Source organism: Cetorhinus maximus, chromosome 6 (assembly GCF_964194155.1).
Source record: "Cetorhinus maximus chromosome 6, sCetMax3.hap1.1, whole genome shotgun sequence".
NCBI classification, from domain to species: Eukaryota; Metazoa; Chordata; class Chondrichthyes; order Lamniformes; family Cetorhinidae; genus Cetorhinus; species Cetorhinus maximus.
Window position 1 is genome coordinate 73,671,336 of NC_135884.1, and position 24,679 is coordinate 73,696,014.

At 41.5% G+C, this 24,679-nt stretch overlaps 1 protein-coding gene across 1 annotated transcript in view; it reads right to left on the reverse strand.

Moving 5' to 3' along the window:
- rnf123 (ring finger protein 123) overlaps nt 1–24,679 on the reverse strand; it is a 440,342-nt gene that overhangs the window by 213,171 nt on the left and 202,492 nt on the right. Inside the window, exons 28-31 of the mRNA XM_078543856.1 lie at nt 23,696–23,770; nt 14,961–15,048; nt 12,140–12,227; nt 2,766–2,850 (exon numbers count right to left, since the gene is read on the reverse strand). Coding sequence (XP_078399982.1) covers nt 2,766–2,850; nt 12,140–12,227; nt 14,961–15,048; nt 23,696–23,770 — 336 coding nt within the window. The remainder of the gene's footprint in view (nt 1–2,765; nt 2,851–12,139; nt 12,228–14,960; nt 15,049–23,695; nt 23,771–24,679) is intronic.

A 24,679-nucleotide genomic window follows, 5' to 3' on the forward strand; every position in this document is an offset into this window, starting at 1 on the left:
CTACAGAATTGACAACTTGCTGCTCGGGTCATACACATTATTTATCCAATTATAAATTTACAGGACTAATCTGACTGGGTATTGGGACCATCAACATGTGAACTATACATATCAAATACACACACACATATCTCTATATATTATACATATGTATAAATAATGTGACGCTGGAGATTGTTAACAGATATGTGAAGCTCCACAATCACCAGCAATCTGTCACTTGATGCTGAAGTCAACACATGCATTGCAAAAGCTGCAGCTATTATGTCCAAGCTGCGTAAGAGTGCGAAACAACAGCAACCTAACTGAGAAAAGCAAACTGGAAGTTAACCAAGTATGCATTCTCAGGGCACTCCTCTACAGTGCTGAGATCTGGACAATATATGCTAGTTAGGAGAAAAGGGTAAACAGTTTCTGCCTTCACTATCTCAGAAGTATCCTAGGCATCTCTTGGCAGGACAAGGTCAGCAACTCAGGGATCCTGGAGCACGTTAATTCCATCAGCATACACTCGCTACTAAGCCAAAGACATTTGCGCTGACTCAGCCACTTTCATTGGGTGGATGACGGCTATATACACAAAGATTTTCTGTACACTGAACCATCCGATGGGTCACAACCTCCTGGGCACACATGCCTCCGCTACAAGGCCACCTGTAAGTGAGATATGAAGATGGCGGATACTGAGTGACAGCTGAGAGGCAGTTGCCGATAGCTGTGACCTCTGGAGGTTAACTGCTTGCAAGGGCATTGGAAGGGGCAAGCAGAAACAAAAAATTGTGCTGGCCAAGAAGGTGGCCAGAGAAAACAGAGGCCAGCAAATCATTCACCTTCTTAGCCCATTGTCTTCCTCTACAGCCAATGTGGCAGAGGCTGCTATGCCAGAGTGAGACTTCCGAGTCACACCAGGCAATGTGTAACACAGTTGACCACCACGACACAAACAATCATCTTACGAGATGGAAGGCTGCTACTATTGTTGATACACTGTGACATAGGAGTAAAAGAACTTTCATTTACCGAACACCTTTCATGTCTTTAGGATTTCCCAAAGCACCTTGCTGCTCATGAATAAAGTTGAAGTGTGGTCATTTTGTAGTAAATATAGCAGCCAATCTGCACATGGCAAAGTTCCACTTTTAGCAATTAAACGGATGAATAGATAATTTGTTTCTGACAATGTTAGTTGATAAATATTCGTCCTCCAAATATTGTTAGAACTGTAATTTCTTCGATTGGTGTCGTGGGATCTTTCACATCCATCTGAGAGGGTCAGAGTGCTACTAACGAGCAAAGTCGAGGATCAGCTCTTTCTAATTCTGCTGGGAGTGGGAGATGTTTCAGGTTGACTCATCCTCATACTAACTGTTCTTTAAATCAAGAGTGTTTTATCAGATTTGATCCAAACTTTGTCAATTTCCGATGTCTAGGTTAGGTTCCTTTTTGACTCCTAGCTGGAACTCTCCTCATTTAATGGCATAACTGCTCAGCTGAGTCATTATGAGCTCTCGATCAAACTCTTAATGAGGCTGCTGACCTTTATTATGGGTTATTCATTACAGCCTTAAAAATTTATTATGTTCATTAAAAAAGATTCTCAAACTTCAACGATCTTTATTAAGCAGGAGAAATGTCCTGGAGGAAATGGAAACAAACATTTTTAAACCAAATCTAAATTAATGGTATGGATTTACTTTGAAATTTTATCCCTTGTAGGCCATCTCTTGTACTGACACAACAGGACCCCACCAGCACAACACAAGCTGTAAGCTTCTGCAGTGACAGCTGATTCATGTTGTACCTTCAAGAGGTAGCTGGACTGATTCTTGGCTGAGGAAAAGATTGCACCATATAAGAGGATGGTAGCGAGTAATAGAAGTCATGGTCAACGGTGTCTCCTGGGCTAGTTTTGAATGTCTAAGGGATTGGAGGGGAGTTTGTCTGCTTTTTTCCACTGTTGGCCCTGAGAAATTTTTAAATAAAAACAAAGTGCTGGAAAAACTCAAAAGTTCTGGCAGCAGGTCAGTGCAGAGGGAAATGGAATTAACATTTCGAGTCCAATATGGCTCTTCTTCAGAAGTTCCCAAGTTGAAGTTCCCATATCTACACTTTCTTAAATCAGGGCTGGATTTCACAGTTGAGTTATCAGTGTTAATTTACTCTCAGTGGGCTATAACACAGTGAGTGTCCCATTTTCTACCAGTATAGGAAGAAACAAGGGAGTAGGAGTTGGCCATTCAGCACCTTGAGCTTGCTCCACCATCCACTTAGATCATGGCATTTTAGTTACGTTTTTTTCTCAGGGTGTTGCAAGATGGAGAATCTGTAGCATTTAAGCTATCTTCATTGCAGCGAAGAACTCTCCTGTAGAGAAACCTAATTACAAAACAGGGCAGACTGCTTAGCAGCTAGGTGGATTGATGTGTGGATTACAACGAGACAGTTGAAGTTCCCATATCTACACTTTCTTAAATCACAGCTGGATTGCACAGCTGAATTATCAATGTTCATTTACTCCCAGTGGGCTACAACACACAATGAGTGTCCCATTTTCTACCGTCATAGGAAGAAACAATAGGACAGAGGAAACCATCTGACCAAGGTGATTCCTGTTTAACATTAAACTCTTTTGAGGGACATCAACCCAAGTCATTTTGATTCATTTCATTTGTATGCAAATAAATGGGGAAAACTGGTGGCTAGAGGGACTGTCACCAACTACAAAGATAATTCTCCAATGACATTATTGACCAGTTGATACTCACTCTGCAGGCTCGGCATGTTGGCATCTTCCGGTTTACTTTTCAGTAAGTGAGGGAGCCGTGTATACCTGTATCCAAATCCGCATCCCTAAAAAAGAAACAGAGAATTACACCAAAAGAAAGCTCACGTTTCCAGTGGCACAGGTCCCAAACACTCCCTTGCTTCTGGCACTTTATGCTCAAGTGCAAGATTTGGAGCTGCCAGGACTAGAAGCACAATGTTAGATATTCAAACCCCCCTCAATAACTACAATAGGGCTTGAAATTCACAGCAGCCTTGTGGATAGTGCAGGCAGGAGCTTATTCAAAGAATTTCTGGTAACTAATCAGCCTCTCTTTTTCAGGCTGGCCCAATCACATGGGGAAAAGCAGAGGGAGTCCTTGCAGCTTTCCAAATTGAGTGGGAGAATGTTGTCCTGGTTTGTGGTTGTTCACCTCCAGTCTGTTCAGTGTGGACAGAAGGATGTCCGGAAATAGGCCATGTTCTCCCCTCATCGACAACTGGAATCAGTGCAGACAGGCACTGGAAACCAAGGGTCTGTACAACAGCTAATATGCTTTTCAAATGAACCAAAAGCATTTTTTTAAAGTAGGTAATAAAGATAGTTGATGACAGTCAGGAATAAGTCAGACCAAGCAGCAACAGGCCACACACTGAAGAATGACCTGGGAATGAGCAAATGGATTTACACTCGCCCACCTACTTTGACTGCCAGGGATTTGAAATGAGCTGACAGGATCTAAGCAAACGCGCCTTCACACATTATCTTCGGCAGGGCAGGAATCTCTCAAAGAAACCATTAAAAAATATTTTAACATCACATCAGCAATAGTAATTAAAAAACATAAATAAGGAAATAAATTTGACAGATTTAAGAAATTTTTCTGGGAAGTATTGATCTAAGCTAAGACCATTTCTTTCAGGAGTATGTGTACAAGATCAATCAGTAATCATGATACTTCTAGTAATTGTTGTACATTATGTTAATTGCAAATAATTTTCTCTGATCAGAATTTTATTGATTCTACGGTTCACCAAGAGGGTTGGGGGAGGGGGAATAAACCAGACAGGGGCATCTAGTCCACGACTCACACTTATATGTGCTCTACAAATATAACCTCTGCTCATCCTGACTGCCCCCACAACTGTGTATCCAATCACAGGAAATTAACTTTCAATGTAAAATAAATTATTTTGTAACCAACAACGTAATGCATTTTGTTCACTGATTAATTAAAACTCTTGAAATGGAAAATGGCTTGACATGGTTGCAAAGGAAGAGTAAGTACCGAATCTGATGCAACAGATTTAGTCTGTGAATAGCAGGGATGTTGGTATGTACACTAATAGTTTAACAATAGTCCAAACACTGCCCAATTAAAAATAAGTATGTTTTAAATGAGTCATATGTGATGAATCAGGAATCCTCACATCCCAAGTTACAAGCTGTGTATTTTAAGATCTCGTCTTGTAATGTGGTCACTTTAAATTAGATTATTGCATGCTGATTTATTTAAATGTCAGAGGATAAAAAGTGAAGATGGTAGAGGTCATGAATGGGGTGAAAATTGATAAGTAGGATGTACTGGAAAGGCTGGATGCTTAGCGTGGTTAAGTCAAGTGGATAAGTCACCTGGTTCAGATGGGTTGCAACCCAGGTTACTAAGGGAAGTGTGGGTGAAGAAAGCAGAAGGACTTGCCTGGATCTTCCAATCTTTCCTAGATACAAGAGGTGCAAGAGGGTTGGAGAATGGCAAATGTGGCCCTTGTTCAAGAAAAGATGTAAGGGCATTCCTAGTAACTACAGCCTGGTCAGTTTGACATCAGTGGTGGGTAAGGTCTTAGAAATAATAATCAAGAATTAATCAAAAATTAACAGGCACTTGGAGAGTTTTAAATTAGTCAGTATGAGCCAGTATGGATTTGTAAAAGGCCCATCATGTTTGACTAATCTAACTGAATTTTTTGATGAAGCAACAGAGAAGGTTAATGAAGGGAATGCAATGGATATTGTCTATACATGTTTTAAGAAAGCCTTCGATAAAGTGCCACATAAAAGTCTAGTTAACAAAACTGAAGCTCATCCATCATGAGGGTCAGTGCCAGCTTTGATTTTTAAAAAATGACTGAAGAACAGAAAACAGGAAGTTGTGATAAATAGTTAATTTTCAGGCTGCAGGATGGTAGACAGTAGGGTTCCCGAAGGGTCAGTGTTACTTTTTTAATGTATGTAAGTGACTTGGATTGGAATACAGTAAAATGTCAAATATGCCATTCAGGAGTTGTGCTAAATAATGAGACGATATCCATTCACTGCAGCCAAGGTATCGATAGGCTAGCAGAATGGGCAGACAAGTGGCAGATGGAATTTAATACACAGAAGTGTGAGGTGATGCATTTTAGTAGAAGGGTTAGAGAGACAATGTAGACATAATGACAGTGCTAGATACATATTGAGAGAATAGCAAAACAGATGGGATCTTGAGTGCAAAAGCAGTGAAGTTATGCTGAACCTTAACAAAGCTCTGGTTTGGCCACAACTAGAGTATCGTGTCCCGTTCTGTTCACCACACTTTCGGAGGGATATTAAGGTCCTTGAGAGCATGCAGAGGAGATTTACCAGAACGGCTGTAGGGATGAGGGAATTTAGCTACATTAGATTGGAGAAGCTGGGGTTGTTCTCTTTGGAGCAGAGGAGGTTGTGCGGAGATCTGGTAGAAAAGTCCAAGATTACGACAGGTTTAGGTAAGGAAGGCAAAGAAAAGTGGTTCCGATTAGTTGGTGGTACAAGAACCAGGGGGCACAGATTTAAGCTGTTGAGCAAGAAATGAGGGCATGTGAGGAAGGACATTTTTACGCAGCAAGTGGCAAAGATCTGGAACTGCCATCTACGAGAGTAAAGGAAACAAACACAATGAATGCTTTCAAAAGGAAATTGGATGGTCACTTGAGGGAAAAAAACTTACAGGGATAGAGCAGGGGAAAGGGACTGACTGAATTGCTCTACAGAGAGATAGCATGGTGGGCCCAATGGCCGCCTTCTGTGTTGTAATGACTCTAGGAAATATGCATGAGACACGCGAGCACAGGAGTGTCAAGTCAGTAATTGGTGAGTTTCATTTCAGATTTCCTTACTTAACAGGGTGTTAACCAAGCTTTCCATGGTTTCAAAGTTTGTATTTTTTTAGACAGAGCCTAATTGAAAAGGGAAACAGAGAAAGAAATGACTTTCAGTTTCTAAGGAAACTAAGACTGAAATTGAGATTGGAGATCTGGGGAGATTGAAATCATAAACGGGCTCAAAGCCATCAGAGCTCAGATGATGATCCCAGTGGTGAAATATAGGCAGGCTGAAGACAACAAAGGCTAGATCGAGAAACTGAGAGTAGACAAAGATATACTTGCTGCAGCTGTTTCTGTTACTTGAAGATAACATTGGTGGACCTAGCCATCCAGACTGTCATAAGCAAAACTGAGGAGGTTCTGAAGGTGTGTGCCATTTTTGTTGAAGTCCATGCCCATAACTCAGGTTGGTTATGCACTGCTGTCAGCTCAGGATCAGGCTAAATCCTAGAAGATGAGAAGCTAAAATTCTTCGTGAGGAAGACAGGCTTTTGAAAGGCATTGTGAATGAGCTTTATGACATATAAGCTGAGTTGACTGCCGAGCCAATTTGTAAGATCTGTTTTAGTTGCGCCTGCCAGTTAATGTGCATAGTTTATAATCAACTGCAATTTGCTTGTTAATTTTTAACTTGTGTTGGTTTGGATTTGAGTACAGGAGATTACCTAATAAAGCATTCAGGAATTGCTCTGTTTGACTTTTGTATAGAAAAAATTCTTCCGTTTTAAGCCATGGTATTGTGGCTTCATTCCTTCAGTAAATAACTGGGATTTTGGATTTCTTATTATTTAAAAGGCGTGACTGGTCTCAGCCAAGATCATAACATAGCTGAAAAGGATAATAATATTCTTGCTCACTAGAGTTGATTGAAAGTGAAAGTAACTTGATCAGATGCAGCTTTATGGATCCTTGCACCTCTATGGATTGTTGCCTGGGGACTATCCCACAGGTGGGAGAAAAGGTGAATGTCCAGAAGGAGAAAGGGGGAAAGAAAAATTGGAAGAGGAGGAGAAAATGGAAGCTCAATTGACAAAAGGATTCTTAGAGGGATTTTGAATCCTTGGAGAAAGATGGGATTTAGGGAGTGTGTGTCAGAAAGCAGAGGTGAAGTGACTAAAAGAGTAATCTCCGAGGGTAGAATGACATTTGGGGGCTATTCCAATTCTGGAGAAGTAAAGGGTCTTGAAGAGATTGCTGAGCTACAGTGTGTGGAGGAAGGAATAAAATGTCAAGTAGAGATTGGTAAACAAGGGTCAAAGACAATTTGCTCAAATCATGAAGGCAGTGAAGCTTGGCAAAAAACAGGGGAGATGAGAGTGCAGGTAAATGAATTGTAGTTTGCGGTGGGCAAGCAGCACACTGCTGAACCTTAAGACCAATGTACTCGGGATTTGATAGCGAGGAAAAGGTAGAAGAAATGGGCAATACTTTGAAGGAGAAAGAAAGTGGTTTTCGTGATAGCTAGATATGGGGATACAGCGAGATTGTGCAAAAGTTGCAGAGTTTGACAGCCAAGCACTCATGTCCTCTGCACTAAGTGCAAAAACACCACACTGTCAAAGCATATCATTCAGGCTAAAACTCCAAGGTAGATTTATAATAAATTAAACATACATAGAAACAGGTTAAAAAACAAGTGGCATTAAATTTATTTAAAAAAAGGCTTAGGTCAGTCCAGAATGTGTTTCTTGCACAGTCAAATAAACTAGAAGACTTCTTCATATGGTATTTCTGCACAACAGCAGCATTCCCATTCAACAAATTACTTTCACATGCTTTGTAGTCAAAAGTAGCAGCATTGTTGTACACGGAAAAGTATCAGAACCAGTAGTAAATGGGTGGCTGGTTAATCGGTTTTGGCGATCAATAGCATGCAGAATATTCCCATCTTGGGAGGACACTAAGCATTCAAAGAAACCCTGTTTCTTTGTTAACCAGCTGGATATTATTAATTCTTATTTATATCTGAAGGGGTTCGGATAGCAGCATATTACTCTCCGAAGAGCTGAGAGCTGTTTGGTCAGGCCCAGAAATTTTTTTTAAAGTAATTTTCATATGGTCATTGGTGAAGCTATAATTGACATCTGCCAACATATTGACTGACAAGCTTGCATATTCAAATGTCAGGTTGGCTAAGTGGTAACACTCTTGTCCAAGTCAGAAAACTATAGGTTCATGCCCCACTTCAGGGCTTAAATTGCAAAATTAAGGCCAACACTTCAGTGCATTGCTAGAGAGTGCTGTACTGTCAGAGTTACTGTCCTTTGGAGGAGACATTAACCCATGGGTCCATTTTTTTGAAAATTCATTCTTGGGATATGCACCACACTAGTGAGTTGGCATTTATTGCCCATTCCTAGTTGGCCTGAGAAGGCGTTGACAGACCTGCAGGCAGTTTGTTACAACTGAGGGGCTTGCTAGGCCTTTTCAGAGAGCAGTTTAAAAGTCAACCATGTTGGTGTGGGACTGGAGTCATACAAAGGCTAGACCAGGTAAGGATGGCAGTTCAGTGAACCAATCTTTTTTTAAAACGACAATGCAACAGCTTTACGGGTTACTTGAACTGGTATCAGATTTTTATTTCCTGATTTAAAACAAAAATTAATTTAATTCCTTAAATTACCTGGTAAGACTATAATTCAAATCCTCTGAGTTATTAGTCCTGGCCTCTAGAACACCAGCTGAGTAACTGCCTGTTCAGGTGGATATAAAAGATCCCATGCCACCATTCAAAGAGGAGGGGAGACTCCTCAGGACTGCTGCAAACATTTGTCCCTCGAAGAACATCAATAAAACAGGTTTATCTGAACAAACAGGATGTACTGTTTGCCCACATAGTTACACCAACAGTAATTTATTTAGCATAAAGTACATTAGGACATCCCGAAGAAGCTAAAGATGCTATATGCCCTGCCCAACATTTATTCCTCAAGCGGCACCAGGAAAAACAGATGGTCTGGTCATTTAACTCACTGCTGTTTGCAGCATCTTGCTGGGTGCAAACTGCACTCACGTGTTTCCCACATTACAACAGTGATTGTACCTCAAAAGTAATTCATTGGCTGTGAAGCACATTGGGACGTCCTGTAGATATGGAAAGCAGTTTATAAAAATGCAAGTTTATTCTTTATTTAGTTATCACTTTAATAATCTAAGGGGTTGGCTAAATACGATTGATCTAATTAGGTTCTGATTATGAAAAATTACAGAAACAGATAAGGTCAGTATTCCTTGAAGCTAACTTCACATTGCTGAATCTCAGATCCTCAAAACAAAAGGAAAGCACAAAACCTCTCATTTGAAGTGAGGTGGAATGTTACTTATGGTACAGAGATCCGCCATCTTGAATCTCTACATTCATCTGGCCCACTATTAGCAGCAATGAGACTACTCACTGCATGGTTCCACCAGGACCCACAACAATCAGCACTCAGGCCATTGCTAGATACAGTAGATGATAATAGAGCTGGGAAAAATTTACTCTCAACACAGTATGGTGCGCTAGTGACAGAGTGAAAATTTGAATCATTTCAAGGAGGTTTGGAACATGGGAATTGCTAGGCAAAAGACAGACGAAAGTCCACCTTTATCTGCCTCTACCATCCAGATAATGTCAGGATACAACAACAATGGAGCTGATTAATCACTGCAATAAATCTCTAATAAATTAGTCTACAACATGCCCAGATACCAGACAAGAAAAAGTCAGTATTGAAAAACTTTGGAGGCCATTGGTCAAGTCACCTCCTTCTTCCCAGCATACTACACTTAACATATCCTGTCTCATATTCTTAAATATACAGGTAAAAAATGCAAAGTACATTTGGATGAATCAATCGTAACACCCAGGGAACTGTTCCATAGATTTACCACTTACTCACTGAAATAGTATTTCCAAACATTCGTTTTGAATTTAGATAAGGCGGCAGGCTAAATGGTAAAGGGATACTTCCCTTTATTAGCCGAGGCCTGGAGCATAAGCGCAGGAAAGTTATGCTAGAACTGCATAAAACACTAGTTAGCCTGCAGCTAGAGTACTGCATGCAGTTTTGGTCACCACATTACAGAAAGGATCGAATCATACGATAGAGAGCACATAAGAGGTTTATGAGGGCATGTAGCACCTTTAGCTGCTAGGAATGGAGAATTTTATCCATGAGGGTAGATTAGATAGGCTGGGATGGAGGAGGATCCTAAGGGGGGTTTAATTAAGGTGTATAAAATTGAGGAGCCGAGGTAGAAGCGATAGGAAGGACCTGTTTCCATTTACAGTGAGATCAATATCCAAGGGACATAGCAATTAGTGGAAGGATTAGAGAGGAGTTGAGGTTTAATTTTGAAGTGTAACTTTTTCACCGAGAGGATGGTGGGTGTCTGGATCTCGTGGTCTGAAAGGTGGTAAAGGCAGAATCTCTCATCACATTTAAAAAACAATAATTGGATATGCACTTGAGGTGCTGTGATCGACAGGGCTACAGACCAATAGTTGGAAGGGGGATTAGAATGGATAGTTCTTTTTCTGCCAGCATGGACACATTAAGCTGAATGGCCTTCCACATATCTTTCTAATGTTTCAAATGGAGGTTGTGTCCTCTGTTTTATATTCAGGTCAAGGTGAAACAGCTCATTATCGTCAACATATCTAGGTCATTTAGAATCCTAAAAACAGCAATCGTATCACCTCTCAACCTTCTCTTTTCCAGTAAGGGCATGATCTATTTACATAATTACTCCCCATTCAGATCACTCCATTCCTTCATCATTCTGGTTTCTCTCTTCATTATTTTTTTCAGTAGCTGCAATTGTTATAACTCAGATAGCTAGATGGTGAAAGAATACTGAATAGGATACTGAAGCCTGGTCTTTATACATGAGTGTTTATTTAGAGAGACACACTGCATGTTGTGCAGCTCCAGTCTGTTCCTGTATACATACTATGTATAAATCAGCACGAGTTCCCATTTAATATCCTTATGCAAATAGAATCAAAATCCAACTAACAACTAACAGCAATATATTTTTTGTACTGTGGTGACCTGAATGATACACAGTATTCTAGATGCCATTGCACCAATGACACATAAATTGGAAGGGTTATCTCACTACTTAGACTCTTAAAATGGACCTTTTAATTCACTACAATATTGAATTTGCTTCACACGGCTGCCACCAAATACGGGCTCAGATCTTCTGGTCTCCGGATGGTCGTACCCCGGGAGATGTGCTTGGGGACCAATGCAAGCACTCCATGAGATTTGCCCGGGAAGTTTCAACTTCCATTGGACAATTACCCTATGCTTGGAACCCTCCAAGTCTCTGAGTTAGTTAGATGGTTCTGACTCACTTACCAGAATAGTTACCCAGGAAAAGTTAGAAGGATTAAAACCAGTTTGAATTCCTGGGTAACTATACTACCGACCGCACCACCCCCTGCCCCGACTCCCCACTGGACCCCTAACTATCAGCCCCCCAAATCTCCGACTTCTCCCCCCCCCCACCCTACCCACTTACCTTACACAATTACCTTTGCCCCATAGCTTCTCCAAGTGCCTTTGGGGTGTTTAAATTTACCGGTATATGGCAGCTAGTGTTGCAAAAAGGGGGCATAGTTTGGCTTCCCCCCAATGCGCCTACACTACAAAGGAAGGACTCCAGGAGCAGGTATGCTCCACATTACTCAGGAGCCCCGGTTTGGAACTCAGGGTCAGAAATGCGGAGCTCTGGTGCAAGCTAAGTAAATAGGAGCAGAGTGGCAACCAACAGTAATTAGCACACCTTGGAAGATTCAACCTATCATTTTCATAGCTTTCATTTACTGTTAATCAGTACCACAGATCTCCTTCACTTTCCAAGCACAAAGTTTTCTTTCCATTTGAATAATTATCCAGGATTTTCTGCCCTCAGGTAAAGCACCCTGCATTTGCCTACACTGAATTTATCTGCCATTTATCTGCCCAATGTCCAAGTATATTGAAATCATCTTGTCATTTTTCCTGTTCATCTTTAGTTCTGCCACCTTCATTAGCTTTGTATCATCTCCAAGTTTAGCTGCTGAGTTTGTAACTCCTAGCTCCAAATCATTTGATAGGAGTGAAAGGGCTGTGAAATACTTATAATGGAAACGCTCTCCCACAATTCATTTCCATTTAAAAGTACATGTGCAAATATGCAAGCCTATCTGAAATGAACAAGAATTGAGTGAAACTTGTTAAGTATTATGAGCATTATTTTTTGATGCAAGAGGTAAACATACCCTCCAGAGTCGCACAAGTATCCAGTTGGTCTGGGCCCATGGACGCTGTTCATATGGAGCCAAGAGATTCTTCATCATGGCCACACGTCTGTAAAAGCAAAGACACAAGACTCCAATACTCCAAGGTACCAATACTTAGTCGCAGCTCATCATCATGCCAGTGAAAGTGTTGACAGCAGTGATAATGTATGTGAGAAGATGAAAGAGTCAGTCTCTGAAATGTTGATAAAACAGCAACAAGTGAGGCTAGTTCTGTTTTCAACTGTCCGCAAGAAATGTCTTAGGAGAAACCATACTATGTGCAACTCACAAGCAACAAAATTATATTTTTGGGGTGGTGGTGCTTTTCAACAAAAAGACTAAGGGGTGACCTAATAGAGATTTTCAAAATTATAAAAGATTTTGATAGCGTGTGTTTCTTTTGGGGAAAGGCAAAACTAGAGGCCATCAATATAAGTTAATCACCAAGGAATCAAATGGGGAATTCAGAAGAAACTTCTTTATTCAGAGAGTAGATTGAGGAATTCATTACCACAGGGATTTGTTGAGGCAAATAGTGTAGGTGCATCTAAGGGAAAGCTAGACGAATAGAGGGTCACGCTGATACTGTTGGACAAGGAAAGATGGAAGCAAGCTCGACTGGAACATAAACACCACCATGGATTGGTTGAGCCAAATGCCCTGTGTTTTTGTGATGTATATTCTGTATATTCTACATAATGCTAAAAAAAATTGTGTTGTATACTCAGCAAACCAAACAATATCCCCCAAACATCTTTTGATGAAAAATGCTCCCATTTATGACCACAAGTAGCACATCACCATTCCACAGAAACAACATTTCAAGAAAACTCATACTTTCAAATACTGTTGTTATTATAGGACAGGATATCAAAGCTCGTTATCCCCTGAAATTGTTTCTGTGCTTGCCATTTCTATGCTCCAAGTTTTCTCAAGTTGACCTCAAGTGCTTCAGTCCATTTTGGAATCAAATTGGCAGAATTCATTAAACATAAAGCCACTAGATAGCCAATCTTCAGAGTTTGTGACGAATGGTGTTTCCAGTCAGCCATCTATTGACGACGTGAATCAGTTTGTACCCTCTCATTCCTGTCTCTGATCCTGTTCCACACTAATAGAAACCGGAGAATGGGGAGTGCAGAATGATGACCCCTTTGTGAGAACGAGTACAAACTTTGGTCAGAATTAAAGCTGCAACACACCTATCATTTATGAGAACTTATATTGGTGACTTCCTTGGCAAACTATTTAACTTGGGCTATGGACAAGGCTTTAAACTAAGAGGGTGGAACGGTTCAGGTGAAGCTAAATTTAGAAACCTAAAGGGAAAAGTCAAGGCAACAGAGCAGTTAGTGATCTGAGTAAAGAGAAGAGTGGGACAAGAAGAGACACAGAGTTTAATAGTGGAACAGCGAATAAGATCCATGCAAAGAAGAGTAGTTAAAAAAAAGTTAAACGCTTTTAATCTGAATGCGAGAAGCATGTGCAATAAGATAGATGAACTAGTGGCAGAAATAGAGATAAATGGTTTCGATCTAATCACCATTATAGAGACATGGTAACAAGGCGACCAAGCTTGGGAAATAATTTTGAAAAGGCAAACAAAGATGGCAGAAGGACAGTAGTGAGAAAGGGTCTTGGCTCAGAAGATGAAGGCAGAGATTAAGAATAACAAGGATCAGAAAATGATATTGAGTAGTTTCTCGGCCCCCTAACAGTAGTTATACCATTGGACAGAGCATTAAGCAAGAAATTATTGGGGATGTAACAAAGCCAATGTAATAATTGTGGGGGACTTTATTCTTCATATAGACTGAGCCAATCAAATGAGATGAGTTTGGAGAATGGTTTCATGAGAGTTTCCAGAACAATATGGAACAAAGTTGTGGAGCCAAATAGGTATGCAGCAATTTTAGGCCTAGTATTGTGCAATGAGGCAAGGCGAACAAGTAATTTCACAGTAAAAGATTCACTGGGGGGTAGTGATCACAATGCATTTGAATTCTATATTAAGTTTGAAAGCAACATACTCCAGTCCCAAACAAGAATGTTAATCTTAAACAAAGCCAATTACATAGGTTTGAGGAGAGAGCTGGCTAAGGTTGATTGGGTAAACAGAGTAAAAGGTATGGTGATAAAGAAACAGTGGGAAACCTTTAAAGAAATAATTCAAAACGTTTAACAAAAATACATTCCATTAAAAAATAAAAACTCGGCAAAAAAGATCCATCCGTGGCTTACTAAGGAAGTTAAGGATAGTGTTAGATCAAAAGAAGGGGCTTATAATGTGGCAAGGAATGGTAGTAAGTGTGAGTATTGGCAGTGTTTCAGAAACCAAAGGCCACCAAATAGTTGATAAAAGGGGAACAATTAGAATATGAGAGTAAACTAACTAGGAATATAAAAATAGATTGCAAGAGCTTTTACAAGTATATAAAAAGGAGCAGAGTAGCTAAAGTAAACATTGGTCCATTAGAGACAGAGACAGGAGAAATTATCATGGGGAATGAGCACAAATATTTTGTGTCTGTCTTCAAGGTAGAAGACACAAATAACATACCATAAATAGAGGGTAACTAAGGGGCTAAAAAGAGAGAGGAACCCAAGGTAATTAATATCAGAGAAAAATGCTTGGAGAAGCTAAGGGGGTTAAAATCCAAAAAATCCCCAAGACCCGATACACTACATACTAGGTTTCTCTATTAAATTACTCCTCATGCCAATCTTGATAAATGTGCTTAAAACATTGCACTTAATAAGTCTGTTTGCACACACAGTAACTTATGCTGTTTGCACTTACTGTTCCTCTGGGATACGTTCAACGGCTCGCAGGGAGTGAGGGTAGCAGACGTAGCTGGCAAGAGCCTGCATCAGAGAATCTTTAATATCTAGGGACAAGAGAGAGTGAATCAAGTCAAAGAATTTTATTGTCTGAAGTTGTCATGAGGTATATCATGTTGAGAAATTGAATATTTTCCACTTCTGCCATAATCAAGCAGTCCCAGAAGAGGCCCAGATGTAGGGCAAAGCTTACTCTACATTGTCCCATCAAGCATTCACACATTAGGCACAGTATTGGCTACATGCAGGATAAACCCTCCATGAACTAAATAAATATGCCTTAGCACAAAGGTATTGGAGCACTTCTTTATAACTAAGTTAATTTTTCCACTGCTCTCAGCCGCCATCCTGATGACCTCAGTTAGAATGCCACTTCATACTGCATCTAAAGTTTCACTAACACCAAATTGTATTTCTATTAATTCTTTAATGGAATAAACGTCCCAAGGCACTTAGTGTCAGTAATAATAGGAATGTGCGGTATTAATTCAGGGCCCAATGTAACTCCTAGGATTCGGGTCGGGCTGTGATGCAGGATTTACATAACAGCTCGAATGTCAGTACTAAGCAAAGCCATATCATACTGGCATTCCAGTTGGGGTGTAAATGTAGCTTCTGTGTTGAATGGGGTTAGTTCCAGAAATTCTTGGACACCTAAACAGGAACTCGACCACCCACTAAACACTGACGCAGTTTTGTTGAAGGAGTGGCTGTTGAAGGCAGTGCAGTGATTACCATGGTAACACCTTGAAACAATAGGGCAGATTTGATGAACCAGGTGGTCTTTCTTGCCCATCATATGTTCATAACATTGTTAAAACATTGGCAGTTTCTTCAAGCTGCCTTCAATATGCAACTGGGAATCCCGTGGAGTTTCAGATCCCTGATCATCTGCAGTTCAGGTTCAAAAAGCTGAGCCTAAGAAGCAAACCTACTAAGATTCAGCTCCAATATTCCCCAATTGCGCCTGAAACTGAATTTGGATGCTGACCCTGCCTTCTCACTTCGAAACCTAAAAAGATGTAGCCATAAAAAGGTATAAATAATCTGTGAAGGGAGGTTCTAGCAGTCTCCATCCACCACCAGCCTCCTCCACCTGGCCGAACTTGTTCTTACATTGAACAACTTCTCCTTCAACTCCCTTCACTTCTTCCAAATAATAGGTGTTGCTAGGGGTACCCAAACAGGTCCTAGCTACATTTTTCTGTGAGATACATGTAACATTTCTTAGACCAGTCCTGGTCAGGACTAGGCCCCTTCTCTCATCTCTTTTTCCAGTATATTCATGACTGTGCCTCCTGCTCTCACCCTGAACTGGAACATTTCATTGACTTTGTTTCCAATTTCCACCCTTCCTCACCTTCACCTGGTCCATCTCTTCCCAGGCTTCTGTGTCTCCATTTCTGGGGACAGGCTATCAACTAATATTCACTTTCAGCCTACAGACTCCTACAGTTACCTTTGGTAAACCTCCTCACACCCCAATTTCTGCAAGGGCTCTATTCCATTCTCCCAGTTTCTCTGTCTCCTTCGTCTCTGATCTGATGATGCAACCTTCCATACTAGTGCTTCTGATATGTCTTCCTTTTTCCTCAACTGAGGATTCCCCTCCATCATGTCCGATTTATTTCATGCACTTCTACTCTCATCCCATCCCCTCCTTCCCAGAGCCACAATAGAGTTCTCCTTGTCATCACCTTCCAACCAATCAGCCTTCATATTCAACTGACCATTCTCTGCAATTTTCACCAGCTCATGTGAAGTCACTGCCAAAGATATCTGCCCTGTCCTCTCCTTTCAGTATTCCAAAGGGACCGTTCCCTCCATGACACCCTAACCCATGCCTCAGTCACCTCCGACACACCCGCCCCTTTCCTATGACACCTTTCCATGCAAATGCAGGAGATGCAACACCTGTCCTTTCACTTCCTCCCTTCTCACCATCCAAGGCTCCAATGGTGAATGACTGCGATTTACTTATACTTCTTTCCATTTGGTTTACTACATTCATTGCTCATGATGTGGTCTCCTCTACATGGGGAAGACCAAAAGCACGTTGGGTGACTTATTTGCAGAACACCTCCATTCAGTCCCCAAGCATGACCCAGAGTTTCCTGACACCTGTCATTTTAATTCTTTGCCTTGCTGCCACTCTGACATCAATTTAGTCATCGTATCCTCCACCAGATGCTTGTGCCTCTCTGCCTTACCTTCTTTAACAATTGACAGGCTACTCAGCTAAAGATTGTTGTTGTTCTGGCAGTCTTCAAAACAGCCAGTGGTGGGGTCTGGCAGGAGAACAAAATCTGTACTGGATTCCACACATGCAAAATGAAGCAAACAACTAAGGAGAGGGGGTAGTGGGCATCAGAAAAGGCTGGAATTCCACCCAAAGTCAGAAAAGTCTCGTCCCTGTCTTTATTTCAACTTTTCAATTACTTTAGGCCTTTTTTTGGAATTTCCATGACTTTTCCAGTTTTTCCATGACCAGGGAGTACTCTGCTTTAATTCTGGACCTCGCCTCCACTCTGACCTTACTGTCCAGGGCCTACTACAGTGTTCCAGTGAAACTCAACGTAAGCTCGAGAAACAACACCTCATTTTTCCACTTGACACTTTACAGCCTTCTGGACTCAACATAGAGTTCAACAATTTTAGACCATAATCTCTGCCTCCATCTCGTTCTATGTTTTTTTTGCTGGTTTGGTCTTGTCTTGGTTCTTTTTTCATCCTTGCATGTTGCATTCAGACAGCTGCTATGCTGCCATTCACATCTCATCATTACCACTCTCTTTGGCTTTTGCACCAGCAAATGAGTGCAGTTTGGAACTGAGCATATGCTGAATGCATACCTGGGAGTTTGGTGAGTGGGGGAGTTTAAAGTGTCAATCTTGTTCTTGAAAAAATCAACCTTACCTATAATAAGCAATAAGTGGAAAGTGCTGTGTTTGTAAGTAAGTAGAGTAAGTTTCTGCCAGTCTTAGGCAGGGAAAGCACACAACTGAGAGTTGAGTAGTTAATTAGCTAATTGGTTTAATCTGGTTTCTGTAACTGCAGTTCAGTTTAATCTAAATTCAGGGGTCTTTAGTGCAGCCTTGCAAACGAGTGCAGTTTGGAACTGAGTGGGGAGATGTCAGCTGTGGCTCAGTTCATAGCACCCTCGCCTTTGAATCAGAGGGTTGTGGGTTCATGTCCCACTCCTGGAAAAACCAAGAACTGTGATTGTACTCGAAAGAGTTGCAATCTGTGACTGTTGATAACTCGAAAGAGTTTGGAACTGAGTGGATACCTGGGAGTTTGGTGAGTGGAGGAGTTAGGTGAGGATGGGAAGGTGTTCCTTTGTATTTGCTTTTCCACCCTGTAGGAATTAGTTCTTACTCTGCTACAGGGAAAGAAGCTAGCTGTTTGGTGAGTATCTTGTAAGTGGTTAAGGTCTATTTTGTTCCTAAAGTTTAAAATAGTACAGGAACTGCTGGTTAAGTTTAATAAAATATATACAAAAAGACAATAAATAATTGAATATTATAATTAAATAGTTAATTAAAACACATTAAGGATGGCTGGACAGCTGATGTGTCATGGTTGCAGTATGTGGGAGCTCCTGGATACAGTGTGATCCAGGGAAAAACGTCTGCAATAAGTGCTTATGGCTCGAGGAGCTTTGGCTCAGAGTCATTGAGCTGGAGTCCGAGCAGCAGACTCTGTAACACATCAGGGAGGGGGGGAGTTACCTGGATGCTTTGTACCAGGAGGCAGTTACATCCCAGAGGATAGGGTCTTCTGATTTGGTCAGTGGTCAGGGACAGTTGGGTATGACTGCAAGTGGGGCAGATAAGGGGACCCAGAGGGCAGGAGTGCAGGAGCCTCAGCCTTTGCAATTGTCCAACAGGTATGAGGTTCTCTCAGCTTGTTTGTATGAGAGTGGGGGCTGCAGTGTGGATGAGCTGATTGGCCATGGCACCGTGGTACAGGAAGCCATTCAAGTGGGGGGCGTAAAAAGGAAGGTAATGGTAGTTTGGGACAGTATAGTGACAGCGTGAGTCTAGACAGCTGTGTTGCCTGCCCAGTACCAGGGTTTGGGACATCTGCTAAGGGTTGCAGAGGAACTTGCAGGAGGATCATCCAGTGGTCATGGTTCATGTAGGTACCAACAATATAGGCAGAACTAGGAAAGAAGTTCTGCATCACCAGTATGAAGAACTAGGCACTAAATTAAAAAGCAGAACCTCAAAGGTAATAATCTCTGGATTATTAACTGAGCCATGTGCAAATTGGCATAGGGTACATAAAATTAGAGAGATGAATGTGCGGCTCAAAGTCTGGTGTGGGAGAAGTGGGTTCCGGTTCATGGGACACTGGCACCAGTACTGAGGAAAGTGGGGGCTATTCTGTTGGGGCGGTCTACACCTGAACTGTGCTGGGATCGGTGTTCTAGCAAGCTGCATAACTAGGAAAGTAGAGAGGGGGCAAGGGATCAAATTTGGGAAGATATGTTGAATCAAAAAGAGTAGAGACAAGGCAAGAGAGAAAGGTTTTAATAGGGGAAATGATAAGGGACCGTGAGTACAAATCTATAGAGTAAATCAGCAGATAATGCTAGAGGTTACAAAAATAATAAAAGTACAAAACTAAATGCTTTGTATCTGAATGCATGTAGCATTTGAAACAAAACAGATGGACTGACAGAGCTAATAGGAAAAAATAAGTACTATCTGATAGCGATTACAGAGACATGGCTGCAAGATGACATAGATTACGACCTGAATATTGAAGGGTACATGATGTTTAGGAAGGACAGGAAGCTAGCAAAAGGTGAGGATTAGCTCTGTTAATTAATGATGGTATTAGCACATTAGGGAGGGACGACCTAAGGATGACCTTAGGGATGACTTCCTAAATTCAGGAAACCAGGGTGTAGAAGCAGTTTGGATAGAGATGAAAAATGATAAAGGCAAGTAGTCATTTGTGAGAGTGGTGTATAGGCCCTCCAACAGTAACTACACAGTAGGCCAGGGTATAAAGGAGGAAATAAGACCATAAAAAATAGGAGCAGAAATTAGGCCATTCGGCCCATCGAGTCTGCTCTGCCATTCAATCATGGCTGATAAGTTTCTCAACCCCATTCTCCCATAGTAATAATGGGAGCTTGTCAGAAAGGTATGGCGATAATCATGGGGGTTTTAATCTACATTACAGACTGAAAAGTTAGATGGGCAATGGTAGTCTAGATGAGGAATTCACAATGTTTTCGGGATAGTTTGTTAGAACAGCACATTTTGGCGCCAACCAGAGAGCAGGCTATAATAGAGCTGTTATTGTGCAACGAGATAGGTTTAATTAATGACCTCATAGCGAAGACGCCCCTCGATAGTAGCAATCATAATATAATACAGTTTTACATTCAGTTTGAGGGAGAGAAGAGTGCGTCTAAGACTAGCATTTTAAACTAAATAAGGACAATTATGAGGGCATGAAAGCAGAGCTAGTTAAAGTGAATGGGCAATTTAGGTTAAGGGATAGGTCAATAGAGATACAGTGGCAGACATTTAAGCGGATATTCCAGAATACACAGAATAGATACATTCCAACAAGAAAGAAAAATTCCAAGGGGAGGATCCGCCATCCATGGTTAACTATAAAAGTTAAAAATAGCATCAAGCTTAAAGGCCAGGATCTTTAGGTTGGCGAACGGGGGGGGCGGGGCCCGCTCGCCAACACATAAAATGACGCGGGATGATGTCAGGCAGAACTCCTGACGTCACCCCGCGTCATTTCAATTTTCAGGTCAGCGGGGACGCAGCTGAATCAGCTGTGCGCCCGCCGACCTGTCAACGGCCTATTGAGACCATTTAAAAAGCAATTGAGATACTTAATGGACCTGCCCGTCCAACCTTAAGGTTGGCAGGCACGCTGGGAGCCCTGGCGGGCTTCGGAAAAAGCATGAAACCTCATCCACGGGCGGGATGGGGTTTCATGAGGGTTTTTAAAATTTTAGTAAATGTATGCTTTAAAGTGATGGATGTATCGCAACTCATGTGACAGTGTCACATGAGGGGACATGTCAGGGAAATTTTATTTTTGCATCTTCACCATTTTTAAATTTGGCGCCGATCTACCTGAGGCAGCACTTAGCCTCAGGGAGATGAGTGCGCTCTTTCGCACGCATGCGCGAAAGAGCGCACTCTCGGCTGAGGGAATCCCCCCCCGCCCGCACAGGGTCCTGGCAGACGTCACGCTGAGCGGGTCTTAACTGGTCCACCCACGTAAAATGGCGGTGCGCCCCCGATTGGGGGTGCTGATCGGAGGCACGCCCACCCGCGTCCGCTCCTGCACTCTCCCCCCCACCCCCCCGATGGGGGGAAAATTCTTCCTAAAGAAAAAGCATATAAACACGCGAAGATGGGTGGTAGGTCAGAAGTTTGAACAGCATATAAAAAACAGCGAAGAATGACAAAAAGATTGATAAGGAAGGGAAAGTTAGAGTATGAGAGAAAGGTAGCTAGAAATATAAAGACAGCTAGTAAGAGTTTCTATAGATATTTAAAAAAGAAAAGAGTTAACATCAGTCATCATTATAGAGGATACAAGTAACATCCCAGAAATAGCTGTAAATCAGGAAATGGAAGAGAGGGAGGAACTCAAGAAAATTACAATCACCAGGTGACACTGGGAAAATTGTTGGAGCTGCAGACTGACAAGTCCCCAGGTCCTGATGGGCTAATCCTAGGGTCTTAAAAGAAGTGGCTCGCGAGGTAGTTGATGCATTGGTTTTAATTTTCCAATATTCACTAGATTCAGGAAAGGCTCCATTAGTGAAAATAGTGAATGTAACTCCTTTATTCAAAAAGGGGAGACAGAAAGCAGGAAACTACAGGCTAGTTAGCTTAACATCTGTCATAGGAAAATAGGGCCCTTATTAAAGACATTATAGTAGGGAACTTGGAAAAATTCAAAGTAATCAGGCAGAGTCAACATGGTTTTGTGAAAGGGGAATCATGTTTAATAAATTTGCCAGAGTTCTTTGAAAAAGTAACATGTGCTGTAGATAAAGGTGAACAGGTAGATATACTGTACTTAGATTTCCAGAAGGCATTTGATAAGGTGCAACATCAAAGGTTATTGGGAATAAAAGTTCATGGTGTAGGGGGTAACATATTGGCATGATTAGAAGATTGGCTAGTTAACAGGGAACAGAGTAGGCATAAATGGGTCATTTTCTGATTGGCAAGATGTAATGAGTGGTGTGCCACAGGGATCAGTGCTGCAGCCTCAACTTTTTATAATTGATATAAATGACTTGGATGAAGGGACCAAAGGTATGGTTGTTAAATTTGCTGATGACACAAAGATAGGTAGGAAAGGAAGATGTGAAGAGGACATAAGGAGGCTACAAAGGGACATAGATAGGTTAAGTGAGTGGGCAAAGATCTGGCAAATGGAGTATAACGTGGAAAAATGTCAAATTGTCCATTTTGGCAGGAAGAATAAAAAAAGCAGCATATAATCTAAACGGTGGGAGATTGCAGAGGTGCAGAGGGATCTACGTGTCCGACTGCATGAATCGCAAAAGGTTAGTATGCAGGTACAGCAAGTAATTAGGAAAACTAATAGAATGTTATCGTTTATTGTGAGGGGAATTGAATACAAGAGTCGGGAGGTTATGCTTCAGTTATATAGGGCATTGGTGAGACCACATCTGGAGTACTGTGTACAGGATTGGTCTCCTTATTTAAGGATGTAAATGTATTGGAAGCAGTTCAGAGAAGGTTTACTAAACTAATACCTGGAATGAGCTGGTTGTCTTATGAGGAAAGGTTGGACAGGTTAGGCTTGTATCTGCTAGAGTTTAGGAGAGTAAGAAGCAACTTGATTGAAAGTTACAAGATCCTGAGGGGACTTGACAAGGTAGACATGGAAAGGATGCTTCCTCCCATCTAGAACGGGGGGGGCGGGGGGGTCACTGTTTAAAAATAATAAGGGGGAATATGGGAATAAGATTACAATCAGATCAGCCATGATCTTATTGAATATTAGAACAGGCTCAAAGGTCCAAGTGGCCTACTCCTGCTCCTAATTCGTATGTTTGAATGTAAGTAATTTATTTAATCTCTCCTGCCCTCCATCCTATCACAGGCCTTCCCTTCTGTTCTTCCTGCCCCCTCCCCACCTTCCACCGACTCAAAACCTATTACATTTCTATCTTTCTTCAGTTTTGATGAAAGGTCATCTCGATGTGAAACATTAACACGTTAACTCCGCTTCTCTCTCCACAGTTGCTGCCAGACCAGCATCCACAGTATTTTGCTTTTAAATAATTCTGTGTTTATGAAGGTGAAGAATGTTCATGCTGGGGAATGGAGCACTTTCTATTATAGACACCTATTCCCAGGTCAAGAACACTATGAGAGGTAGAGCAAGTCCCCCTCTGCTTTTCCCTGACAACGTGCCTTCACATCAAACTCAAAGGAATGCTCCCCAATGACACGTGATATTTTCCTCATCCCATGATCTGCAATTTGATGGGTGAACCATTCCCAAACTATCAATTTAGTGTTGTAGGTCAATACATTCAAGTTGGAGACCTGCAGGCTGCAGATAGTTAGCTTGCACAGGTTGCTTGTTCTTATCCCAGGAGTCTTGGTAATGCCTGTCCCAGAGGATTGATGCATGTCCTGCCACAGAACAAGGACTTACCTGTTCCCACAATTCGAGAGTCAGCAAAGTGCTTGGCAAGGATGGCAGCCAATCGACTCAGTGTCTCCTGATATCCTGTGGAGAGAGGTATTGATTACCGAAGGCCCTTTTGCAATTGGATACATCTGAAAAGTGACAGCCAAGTTAATGCGCACAGCACTAGTGGTGTGCAACAACTAAAAACGAAACCAATCACATGTGCAAAATGGGCAGTTCTTGCATTTGCACTAACACATTGTATACATGTTTTTGTTGTTGCTTGATGCCAGTTTTTTTTTTGGAAAATGCTTCTCACCCTGTGCAGATTTGGACAGACCTAACTTGTGCAATGTTCTGTGTGTCATTTGCAACTGACATGCTGACCACTGCAGCCTGTCCCCAGGCACATAAAACAGCCACCATGAGGCATGACATCCATCAGGGAGAAAGCTCATTCTCCGATAGGGGAAGTTCCTCACCACTGCTTAGGAGACCCACAGAAATGTGCCCGAGATTGGAAACTCGATCCCTTGTGCCTTGTATTCTTGTTGAAACAATCCACCAAAGTGAAAGTAAATGCAGTTTCTTTGTACCATATTTTTGCACTGTCAGTTATCCTGGTTTCGCTGCCAGGATTCTTGCCCTTTTCAAAGACAGGGGGTGAGAGCCTGTTGCCAGATCTTTGTCATTACTCTGTTAGGCTTGTCCATTGATGACACAAGATGGCATCCAAATGGAATAACTATTAGATTTCCCCTTTCCATTTAGGGACAAGTCTGCAGAATCAACTCACTGCCTCCCCGTCTAGTACAAATCTAATTTGCGCACACACACTGTGGCAGACTGTGTTAGTATATTCAAAGTAACAGCATTCCATATATATATAAAAAAGACAAGGAATATTGTCTGTAAATGGAGAAGCCAGATTAATGCACCATGTGAAACATGAGTTTAAAAAAAAACCTGAATGAAAGCCAATCCTTCCTTTAACAGCGAGGTTAAATC